The 12164-nt window shown below is 37.7% G+C and overlaps 1 protein-coding gene across 5 annotated transcripts in view; it reads left to right on the plus strand.

Annotated features, from left to right (window-relative positions):
• Positions 1-4096: 4096 nt before the first annotated feature.
• The window catches only part of LOC146481937 (uncharacterized), a 36952-nt gene continuing 28884 nt past the window's right edge, over positions 4097-12164 (plus strand). For 4 of the 5 annotated variants that reach the window (XM_085108071.1, XM_085108073.1, XM_085108074.1 and 1 more), the window contains exons 1-7: positions 4097-4306; positions 8594-8974; positions 9417-9509; positions 9608-9679; positions 10561-10652; positions 11272-11333; positions 11919-11949. In XM_085108071.1, the coding sequence (XP_084964197.1) occupies positions 8657-8974; positions 9417-9509; positions 9608-9679; positions 10561-10652; positions 11272-11333; positions 11919-11949 (668 nt within the window). In that variant the 5' untranslated portion in view covers positions 4097-4306; positions 8594-8656. Of the gene's footprint in view, positions 4307-5785; positions 5805-8593; positions 8975-9416; positions 9510-9607; positions 9680-10560; positions 10653-11271; positions 11334-11918; positions 11950-12164 lie in introns of those variants that run through there. The other variant, XM_085108072.1, reaches the window with a different exon arrangement.

Below are 12164 nucleotides of genomic sequence, written 5' to 3' on the forward strand. Positions count from 1 at the left end.
GTCTGAGTCAGAGGGATAGAAAGTGTGAACATCGACTGTGGGACAAACGTCGATCTTTTTAAGAATCGAACTTAATGAATTGAGTTGGACTCAGCTGAGTCAAGCGTCGAACTTATCATGAACTACCCTGCGAGCAGAGGCCGTTCGATCTTCCTAGATAAGTCGGGAAGAGGAAGAAAGATCGAAGGGCCTCTGCTCGCAGGTAATCATGAACTTAGTTCGCTCAGTTTAGTTGGTCTCATGTGAAGTTGGACGTTTGACCCAAGCCTTAGTTTTATCAACTGAGTTGTAAGGTAATTTGGTCACCGTAAAGAGATTCAGAGCTGACGTTTCGAGCGAAGACCCTTCGTCGCCCTACCGTGGGCAGACAATGGTTAGTTTCTCGGTGAATATCTGTTTGGAAAGACATTACCCCTCTCAAAAATTCGGATTAAATTGTGAAGAAAAACTAGCGTGTTCCTCAGCCAGAGGTCGGTTCCCTGAAACTTTCGCAGCGCTGAAAAACTAATCCCTTTTGTTCCGAAGGGAAAAAGACGTTGTTAACAGTGCAAAACAAGGCCAGATAGCATTTTCGGAAAGCCAACAAAAACTAGTAAATAAAGGAAATGACATACTGTTCCCTAAAATTTTCGGCAATTTAAATTCTCAGCTAAAGAATCCGTACGGATAAAACAGTTAAGCTATCACAAAATTGCCTCATGTTAACCCTTTAACCCCTTATATCAAAGAACAAATTCTCCTATCTTGTCCCCATACTTTTCTTACAAAAGTACTGTGGAGAAGTTGTTAAAATATCAAGAAAATTCACCTTGGGTGATCATATCCTAAATTCTCATGACCTTCCGAGGTTGAATAAGCATTGATGTTACAAGGAGAAATTTGATGCTGATCTCTGTTAGGGATTAAAGGGTTAAAAGGCCATAAAATAATGTAGGAATTTGGGAAACAACCTTTTAACTGCTTTGGTTTAATGTTCTCTCTGAGTCGGAGAGCTCAGTAGCACTCAAAACGTCAGCCGTCTCGAATCTTTTTACGGCAGCCAAATTACCTCACGATAATCGAAAACGTATCGGTGTACACGGGGCCTTTAGTGTAAGCTTTGCTCAGTTTGCCGCTAGGAAGCCAAATTGCCAAACCACGAATCCAGGACAGAAGCAGATTCTTTCGTATGTCGTGGTGAGATCATGGCTGTGCTATACACAGGGTCAAGGTTGCTACGGTCGAGAAAAAGTACAGGGAAAAAAGCTTTTTTCAAGGTTAGGGAAATTTGCATCAAGCCAGGCGGGAAATAATAATAAGTCAGGGAAATTCTAAATTCCAGCCGAAAGTCAGTGAAAAGTCAGGGAATTTTATTGTTAAAAAGGGTAGTTTTATTGCCCAATGTCTTGGTTAGACAATAGAATTACCCTTTTTAGCTGTCCAATCAGCCTTGCCTTTGGTTTTACATTTTATTCAATATTACTGATCCTGATCTGCTCAAACTTTGCTGTTGTTTGTCCAAGTGGTCATTGCATTATTCAAGAGTTACCCAATTATATTGTTATCCAGCGACTACTAGGTTTGCGAAAGAGTTACCTTCTTTGCCAAAAGATTTGTTGAGGTCAGTCAAAAGTCAAGGAATTTTTTTAAGAGCGGCAACCCTGGATTTTCCAATTCAGGTAATGGAATATCATTGTACGGCAGGTATTTGATTTGTGGCAGGTTACGGGTTAAAGTTCTAGTGGGTATAACGATTGTATGTAGCTAGCAGTATCTCTCTTGATAGTTGAGAGGGAGAGCTTATCACGTGACCATTAAGCGAAAGCTGAACGAATGTCCCGAGTGAGCCTTCGGCTGGTTCGCTCACGCCAGCTATTTTGTTTTCTTTCCGACCGCTTCTTGTTGAGCCTACCATCTTGAATATCTTGACTCCCAAGACTGAAAGACTGTAGACTGAAGGCTAACCTAGCTTGGGGACCAAACGACGCATAATTAGGCTCGGTCTAGGTCTTACTAGAATACACGAGATTTAATCCGTAGGAGTAATTTTTTATTTTGCAAAATTGACAACTTTATTCGCCCATCATTTGTAACTTTGTACAACTATTACATTCAGTTGCAGGAGATCTTAGTAAGCTCTTCTGAGTTTTATAAAGAAGATCCCCAGTCATTGCTTCTAACGAATAAAAAAAATCACAAATTAATGGGGCTTTTTACTAGTTACATTTTTCATCCTAAATATTACTAATTCCAATGCAAATGATGTTGTATAGTTTTTATCCACGAGGTTTTCAAGATGTAACCTGCAAAGTTAAGTGACTTGAAGCAGCTGCTTTGTCTGGTTGATATTCCATACTAACATCTTATTACGAAATAAAAGAGCAGTAGGAGACGGACGAAGCCCACCCCCGCCCCCCCTGCTGCTTTGGTCTTGCTCATTCATATCCCTCACGTCCATTCATGAGTCGGGAGGGCGAAGTACTATAACAAATGGACTAATAACTATAGTATATCGTACTAAAGTGGCTGTTATGCGGTTTTATGTTCACGTCCAATTTCATACAGACAATGCACTGCCGTTCAGATTCAAGAAACCCTCAGCCTCCTCAGCAGTAAGACAATATGATATTGTTATACTGACAATAAGCTATTGTTATATTGACAATAGGCTTTTGTTAGACTGACAATAGACAATTGTTAGTCCAAGATAGACTTTTGTTTAGAAACAATACTTAGGATAGATCCTAACTTATGAGGGCCTCGTGAATGTGAGCGAAAGTGGATCCGGGAAAGCAACGCCAGCAGAAACGTCACCTGCTTGTGTCACCTGAAAATGTGAGTTTATGTTATTTGAACTTTCTCGTCAGGTTTCAGATTCCATGTAGTGCAGCTTATAAAACGATAAGCGGAACCATTTAGGAAATCGAACGGTGTTCAAGCTATGAAAAATACTGAAAATAAAAATTCACCGTTGTGTGCTCACGTTCTCCTTAAAACTTGAGATCTGGTCATTTCACACTGCTGTTTTGCAGAGAAATGTGTCAAAATTCATAACGTGCTTGCATAGTTATTGTGATACTCATTAAAGCTCATTGTTTTGTGACGTTCTCGTTCACGTCGTTGTTGTCGTAGATGTTGACGTCTCTAAAGAAAAGTAAAAGACCACCAAGGCCGATTTGGGCGTAAAAGATTTGATTGCGGTGATGGGCTATGCCCTTTGCAGATTATATAATTAGAATTAGATGTAACTTCCTGAACTTTACTGGCTTGGAAGAATAAACATACGGTAAACGGTCCATAAACAAACAAAAATCAAGATTTCAAACAATCTTTGTGTTTTATGATTTTAGAAAAGCGTTAGAAGAATTTCAGGACAACGAGAAGCTGTTTTGGCATGTTCAAGAATAGCCTGTGACACTCCTGTCTGTGAACAGACTCCCAAGTGGAGATGTGGGACGTATAGGGCGAAAAGAAAAATCGGCGAACCGAGCTCGATTTTTCTTTTCGCCCCATACCTCACTTAGGACTCCGCCCTCCCCCCTTAATTTCCGCGGATCTTCTCCCTGGATATTTCCAACAACGCATTAACGGTCACCTCTGAAAATGTATGTTGACTGGCATACGAAACTTCAAGTTTATATAAAATGAGAAAGTTTATTATGTTTATCACCGCGGTTTGTGTTTTATTTCTGAACACGCACTATAAGCTGGGTATACAAAGGGAAATTTGTACCATCTGTTATAGAAAATGACCCATTCAAATTTCACCTTCTGCAGATCAATCCTAATATATAGCTTTTGAGCTAGTCAGATTGTTGGCTATTTTCTTTCTGTTTTTAGGCTGCTGCAAGGAGAATACAGTTTGCGGTTTATCACTTGTTGATCTAAGGAATAAATTAAATGGGCGAATAAAAAAAGGACGTACATTTGTACAAAATATTAAGACTAAAAAAACATGGAACGTTTCACCAGTAACGTGCCAAAGAAAGCTGAAAACATAGGTAGCATACACACCACCAGTTTACCATTCGCACGCGACGCGCGCGTCGCATCGATGGCGCTACCGGACAGCGGATACCCAAATAAGAGCACAACCCCTATTATGTAAATAATTTTGCGCGGTACAATTGAACTCTATTTTTATTGTTTGTAACGGCTAAAAAAAGCTGAAGAATATGTAAATCCACGAGCCAAGTTGGTCAATGCAATGGAATTTAGTACTTTATTATAGTTCATGGCTTCAACCGTGAATTTTGAGCTGTTCAAAGCGAACGTTTGCATTTGTTTATAAACGGACGAAGGCGAGGTGTGTATTGGCCCTAGCAAGGTTAGTGAGCTTTTTCGTTAATTTTAATCAAGTTGTTTATCGGTTGAAAGTTGTAAAACAAACATTACTGTCCAGCGATGATCGATCGTTATAAGTTTCGAGAAAGGAAGATAACAATTTTATTCTTCGAGTGCCCGGAATGAGATCTCAAATAAGCATAGAAGCAATCCCCAGAGTGAGATCATTATCTTAAGGACATCTTATACGGCGTGTATGTAAGCTTATGTACGCATGCAAGCTTATGTCCTGTATAACGCTTTTTAATACCATTTTAAAAGTAACAGCTGCGAAACAATTGAGGTGCTAAAGTTATCGATACATCAACAAAATTCAGTACTGTTCACTTTTGAACGGGAAATGAGAACAACTTGGAATTAGCCCATCGATCACTAATGAGTGATTTGATGAGCTACTTCTAAGTTCTTTCTACGAAGTTCAGCTGTTCCAGAGCAAGGATAGATTAGGCTATAATGTGGGTTGCAAGGTTTTTTGTAGGTACTGTGAATACTAAAGAAAAGAAGCAATATAATTTTGCTTTCTCCAAAAAGGACTCTAATATCCTAATTGCAAGTTGCTGCGCCAATGAAAATCAATCTTGTTGAATTCCGGTGATAACAGATCTTGAATGTGAGATGTAATTTCATTAAGATGCAGTACTCATGCTTGAAATACTGATAACACTTGTTATATTCCCGTTATATTTCACTTTCAGTCTCCAAAGTGAGCAGTGTTTAACAAAGCAAGTCTTTCAATACATTTTATGAATTAAATTTATTAAATGTGTTTTTTAATGATTCAGATAACTGTAGAATGCTGACTGATAACTTGAACATCAGGTCAAACTTCATGATTGCTAACATAACACAAACTGAAAAACAGCTTCTAATTTCATGCTATTACAGTAATTTAATCTCTGGTAACTTTAACATTCATTACTGAAGCAATTCAGTTTCCTTATGATTCAAGTTATTGAGTCAATGAGATCCAACTCAAGATCTCTATCTGGGACATGTGAGTTATATATCATTCCTCACATAAATTGACTTTTCTAACTGACATGATTTAATTATAATAGATGTCACCAAAACTGACATCAGAGAAAAAGATCTAACTAAAGTGTCTTTATTACATAAATTATTCAGTATCTGCAGTGATTAATACAGAGGTGCAATTTCTATGAAATTCTCATAAATAATTATTGTTCCCCTGTATGTAGGTTTCTCCAGGACCAAGTTATGTCTTTAAAATTAAGGCATGTTTAGCTGATATAGTTAACACTGAATTATAAAATTATTTTTGTAGCATAATTTTGGTCGTAATTTTGCTCTTACGGATGCTTCTAAGATTGTAAAGGACCGTTACATACTTAATTGTATGGTGCTATTTTTGGTGCCTCTGTGTCTAGAGGTGTCAAGCTGCTGTAGATAACACTGAACTATATATTTATAGCATAATTTTGGTCTAACCAGAACCAAGTGAATTACTCATGATAACACCAGTAAGTGGTCTTCAATTTAAAGGTAGAGTTTATATCTGCAGCATGTTCAGTGAATCATTTCAGTGAAACCTGCTTATTATAAATTTTATAATAAGCAGGTTTCACATCCAAACATGCAATTTAGAAAGGTGGGTCAACTTGCAAATTGGACATTCAAATTCACCTATTCTGAGCAAAAAATAATAGTGCTTGACTGTGCATTTTAAACAGCTTGATCGTTTGCATCACCAGTGCTTGAATTTAAATTCTGGCTTTTGCCAACATTCAGGTGAGTGTTTTTTATAGAGAAAGTGGGTTATTCTCTTACGGATGATTATTTGTAAGATTGTAGAGGACCGTTACGTGCTTAATTGTATGGTGCTATTTTTGGTGCCTCTGTGTCTAGAGGTTTCTAGCTGCTATAGATAGCACTGAACTGCATATACATTATAGCATAATTTGGTCTACCCAGAACCAAGTGAATTACTCATGAAAAGTAAGTTGTCTGGCTACAATTTACAGGTAGAGTTTATATCAGTTTACAGCATTTTCAGTGAATCATCTCGGACTTCTCATCATAAGCTTTCTCAACACAATGTAGAAGGGTGGTTCAACTTGCAAATTGTGCATTCAAATTCACCTTATTATGAGCATGAATAATAGTTCCTGTGGATTTTAAACAGCTTGATCAGTTCCCAGTTCCGGAATTTAAGTTCTGGCTTGTGCCAAGATTCAGATGAGTGTTTTTGATAGAGAAAGTGGGTTATTTCAAGAATTTAGAGATGGTTGTTAATGACTGTTACAGGTTTAATTGTATGCTGCTGTTTTTGGTGCACCCCTGTTAGTCAAAACAATACGTCACCCTGTGTCTTGGAACAAAGTGATCAAAAACATAATTTGACAGATTTATCATTATCATCCTGTTTAGTAAACTCAATGTCATTCCTATTGATTTCCTTTCTTGTCCATGCTGTGATGTCAGGTAACAATTTTCAGGTTGATTCCACCTCCTGGAATTATCTAATCAAATTCTCATGTCTGTGTTGAAGTTTGCCCTTCTGTGTGTACATGATGCTTGATTACATTGTTTTGTCTTTTTCAAAACTCCATTTTGAATGCTGTCCTTGATTAAAATGTGAAGATTAAATGGATTTGAAATGTGGACTCCTGTTGATCTATTACTAATCCCTTCAATGTGTGTATAAAGTAAACATGACAATGGTTCTGTATTGTCTATATTCAATTACACTGTAATTCTCATGGGAGGTACATTTGTTTTATAGCATCAGTATGCAAGCAAAGCCAGTTTGAATTAATTAGCTGGCTCAAAGCTCAGACTAATTTGGTTTGAAAAGATGTTACAAACTGGTCAGATTTTGCTAACATGATTTTGTTGAAGTTTTTTCATGTGGCATGTTTGATCAAGATGAAAGCCCATACATGTGTTGTACAAAATAATGCATAACAGATTGCATACTGTAGCAGGGATGACCTCCAAAATAGAATTGTCAATCAAACTGTCAAGTTCTTGTGGTAGTTTTTATGTAAATTCAACCTTAGAAGCTAAGAATTCCATCAACAGAAATTGTCAATAGTTTAAAGTGAGATCTGTTTGTCACCGTCAATGCCTTTGATACAAACACCAAAGGAAAACAGCCTAGCAACTGATAATCTAATTGGTCTTGACTCTCTTTTTTCTCTAGTTTTGCATTTTTCTTGAAAGAAAATTTGAAAGTAAAGTTGTTTGTTTTCAGTTACTTAAAATGACTTTTAGAAATGTACATGTAATGTGCTTTTGGCAAGCAAAATTTATACATTATTGGAAGTGTATTATATTTGGACATGCATGTGTAGTTGATAATCTGAAATCAGAAAACTCATTTGAGAATCCATTACCAAAGAAGTCTATTTTTTAAAAATTTTGTATTCTTTGGTGCATGACAGAGTGTTCAAATTATACATCCTAACAAAGGGGGCCAAGATCTTTGCTGTTATGCAAATTTTTCTTATTTAGCCCTCTGAAAGTGTGTTGTTCCAGGAATCCATAGTCCTCCCTTCTCCCTCCACACTGAAGGTATATGTTTTGATCCCCACCCATGCCCCCTCTAGAATTTGCAGTTGAGCATCATACTTAATTCCTTTATAGTAAAATGTTTGGATTATGACACCCCCATACCCTTGGAATATGCAATAGCAATGGTGCTGGCAGTTGAGTGTTGAGTTGTCAATTTTGCTGCCTACAGTACAGCATAAACTGATAATTTGCTGCCTGTGTCCCCGCCCCCCCCTCCCCCAACAGACCAATTGGGACCAAGAGGAAATATTTATTCAGACAATACAGGAGGGCAGGACTGAGGGTTTCAGTTGCTATTTCTTTCTCTAATGCCCCCTTGATAAACCTATTTTTTGGTAAACACTCCCTGCAGGACAATTTCTTCTGAGACTGGCAAGTAGATGTAGTATTGCAATATTTTTGAGGTACAGTGGAACCTCGATTTTACAAATTATATGGCAAGGGGACAGCAAAATCATATCATTAAATCGGGATATCGTTGTAAACAAACTCCGGATTTATAAATAACTTTTGCTGGGACACAGAATGTTGATCGTTAAATCAGGAATATCGTTAGATTGATGATTGTAAAATTGGGGTTCCACTTTATTCTGGTTTTGGAATATCTAGAGTGTGTTCTAATGTAATGCACCCAAGATTTCTACTAGAATGTACTGTTACCTTCAAGAGTTTTTTATAGTTGGTAACAGACATTGATATTTCGTTATTTCTGTTGATTTAATTTCTTCTTTTTCAGAAAACTATCATAAGAGTTCATTGCTAATGCTGTGCCGGATCAGGTGTTACTAACATTACATGGATGGCAACAAGCACAGGCCCTTGGGATGAAACTGATGACAGTGCAAGTTATGACGCCCCTGCGGCGACAAGCCGTCCTCCAAGGAGAAGCACCCTCCGAGTGAGCCATCTACACCAGCCCTACCCTCGACCCGCCTCACCCCCTCGGCATGCAAGTCGTGCTGCGCCTTCAAGGTCAAGAGGGGGTGGGGTGGTGGCTGACAAAGTTGAGGACCTTGCTGCGTCGTTGCAAGCCACAACAGAGGTGCTGTCTACTGCAGATCGCATGCTGGAGCATTACAGGGATATAAATGTGGAGCAGGATGAAGAAATTGCAAAGGTGTGGGGCTAAATGAATTTCTTACAAAATAATTAGCATCATTTCCAAACATCTGTCCACTCTAATAATTAAAGTGGAGAGATGTTTGTTAATGGTACTGTGGACTAGAAATCTGCAATACTATTGTTTCTGTTTTTTGATAAGATATTGCTTTAAATCATAGATAAGAGGGTATTAAGTTTCTAAAGAAATTGTGGCACTGTGTTGGTGGGAGAAGAGAAACAAATGTTTGGTTTTATCATTTAACAGAGTTGATAAGTAAACATAATGGTTATTTGGCCACCATAAATAGATTTAAGAGCTGACAAATCGCTCTGACAAAGGACTAATGCTTGGAACGTTAGCTCTCAAATCTCTTTACAGTGGCCATTAATTCCCTTTGTTATCAACTCTGTTGATAAAACCATATATGGTTATCATATTTTGCTTCTATCTTTTTAAGCTAAGGGCTGAACTTGAAAAGTCTGCTGATATTCTGAGAAGAGAGAGAATTTCAAGAAGACGACGTCTTCCCGCCACCCCTCCGTCATCTCAGGTAAGAACAACAGTGACTCCTTTTCTTGACAGATGATGATCATTAATCTAAGATTTCTCTTGTTACAATTTCTATGTTTTGTATTTTTTGTTAAATAGTCTGAAGATGAGCATGGCAGACCTGCAAGAAAAAGAGGACCTGTGAGCTTCAATGAAGATGTTAGATCTGATGTAAGTCAGGCCGGTGGCTTTGGCGTTCTTTGTACTTTTTAAATTATTTGTTTGGTTAGGCTAATGCAGGCATGTAGCTAAAAAAAACCTCAGCAGGCTCGTTACTAAACCCAGTTGGCTATTTTGGACTGTGCACCTTTAAAATTTAAGCCTCAAGTATATTTGCATTCTTTTGAAATTTCAGCTGGTCTTCCAGATGGTGAAATTCGTCAGTAGCCAGCTCTTAGCGACAATTCCCTTCTAATAAACCTGTCATTAAGCTGGGAACTTGTACCAGCCTGTATTTTGCAACAACCTGTTCAGTAGTGACTAAGTATCCACTCCACAATGTCTCATGGTTTATCACCCAAAGCAGTCTTGCCAATGGAACTGGTTTTTCTAGCAATACATTTTGTGTATCCAAGTGAAATTATGTCCATGATATGACATACATTCTTTCAAATAGTATTTCCAAGGCTTGTCTACATTCCACTTGTACTTTTTAAAATTGAAGTATTTGTTCAATGTGACACTGCTGTGCGAAGGCTTTAAAGGCCCACCTTCACCCAAGAGTCATTGCGGTCGTTTGTTTTTGTTTTGAAATGCTGTATTGTCCAATCGCGTTATCTTATTGGCTGTACGAACTCAAGCGGCTCATGCGGGTTTCCTCTACGACTCGTACTGGAGGGAAAGAATAATCGCGATCGCTTGTTGCTTTCTCACTCAACTCCCGCTCAAATAAAATAGGGGGGTTTTCATATATGGAAACTGTTCCTTGGCGTGCAATACATCTTGGGTGAATGTGGGCCTTTAATATGAGCAAGATATTATCATCAACATTAATTAAGCTTTTACTTAAACTTTTAAGGATATTTAGAATTATTCTTATTTGTTACCTTAAGGTTGAGCATCTCAGACAGGCTGTTAGAAACCTTAAAAGTGAACAAAATCGCTTAACAGGACAACTGGAAAGAGAAAGAGAAGAACGTGCAAGGTGAGAATCATTACTAATACAGTCAACTCTTGTTATAGTGGACACCGTCGGGACAGTCATTGGTGTCCATAATAACAAGAGCCGACAATTGCAGGGCATGATGAAATTGTCCCAGTTTGAAGTTGAAACTGTTACGAACCAAAGAAGAAGGAATATCAACTGCAGATTTTACATGAAGGTGCATTAGTCAAACAAAAACATTGAAATCAAAAACCAACTAAAACACCACGAAAGAAATGTAAAAATCACAGTACAGCTAGTGGCAGTGCTTTGGAAGCCTTGGACATCTTTGGACATCTTGGACACATTGAATGACAAATTTATATGCCTCTGGTTGTCATCATTTCTGTCAACAAAAGTGACAAACAGAAGAATATAAATATGTTATTTACTATGTCCAAGACGTCTGTTATAACAAGAGTTAAACAAATAATGTTACTGGTTTGGAACCATATCCTTTCCCTTCCCATCCCACCCCACTCTGTCCCTTCCCATTCTGTCCCATCCCATTCCATCCTATCTTATCCCATCCCACCCCATCCTATCTTAAGCTATCCTATCCTATTGGATTGATTTAGTACATTTACATTTATTTATTTGATGTAATATCTCTCAACAGATTTGACACAGATCCTTGGAATGGCAGACGTGATCCAAGAGCACCAAATGGGACGACACCAGGTAACTATGAAATCCATGGAAGATGTATTTTTTTTTCACTCAGTGACACAGGCATACTTAGAAAAAGAAAATCCAAGTTCTCCTAACGCAACTGTTCATGATAAGGGTGCTAATGAATGTGTTTCTCCAACAAAGTACCACTTTTTGCATTTTTATATTTCAGTGCATTTTTCCACCAGGCTAATTAAAGTTAAGGGCCATTTAATTCTGGCCTGGTTGACTTAGAATTGTGGGCCATAGTTGGCCTAACTGACCACCAAACTCTGGATTTTATAGCCCTGCTCATTGACAGTGCACCACCCAGAAAACAGAATTTGATCCAGAAATAAAATTTGTCATCCAAGAGTTTTGTCTCTCGTTTGCCAGCATACCTCTGGCTAAGAGCTTGCCAGGAAAATCTCAACCCACTGCTCTGCAATAAATAGCTGCTACTAACCTGGCATGACAAAATATGTGATCAACTACAGTTAGCACATTCTACTGTTAAGGGTTTTTTTTTTGTAATTGTTTTAATGAGGTTTATGTCTTTTATACTTTATTTTAGTCTTAGATGGTGAAAATGTTAAATTTCAATTTTCTTTGTAGGGGTTAGTACCAGAGCTGAGTTAGAAGAGAGGTATTGAAATATTTATTCATTTTCAACATAATAATATTTTTTTCAGATAAACATAAATCTCTCATTGTAGGAATACCTGCAGAACTCACAAAATTCCTCATGCATTATTGAATCCTCATATAGAGTAATTTACTATTTGGAATAACTATTTAATAATGGAGTGAAATTATCCCCTCAACGGTAAACACAATAAATGGAGTTATGAGTACTTTTAT

This window comes from Pavona decussata, unplaced genomic scaffold (assembly GCF_977016875.1).
Source record: "Pavona decussata unplaced genomic scaffold, jaPavDecu1.1 SCAFFOLD_48, whole genome shotgun sequence".
Classification (NCBI taxonomy): Eukaryota; Metazoa; Cnidaria; class Anthozoa; order Scleractinia; family Agariciidae; genus Pavona; species Pavona decussata.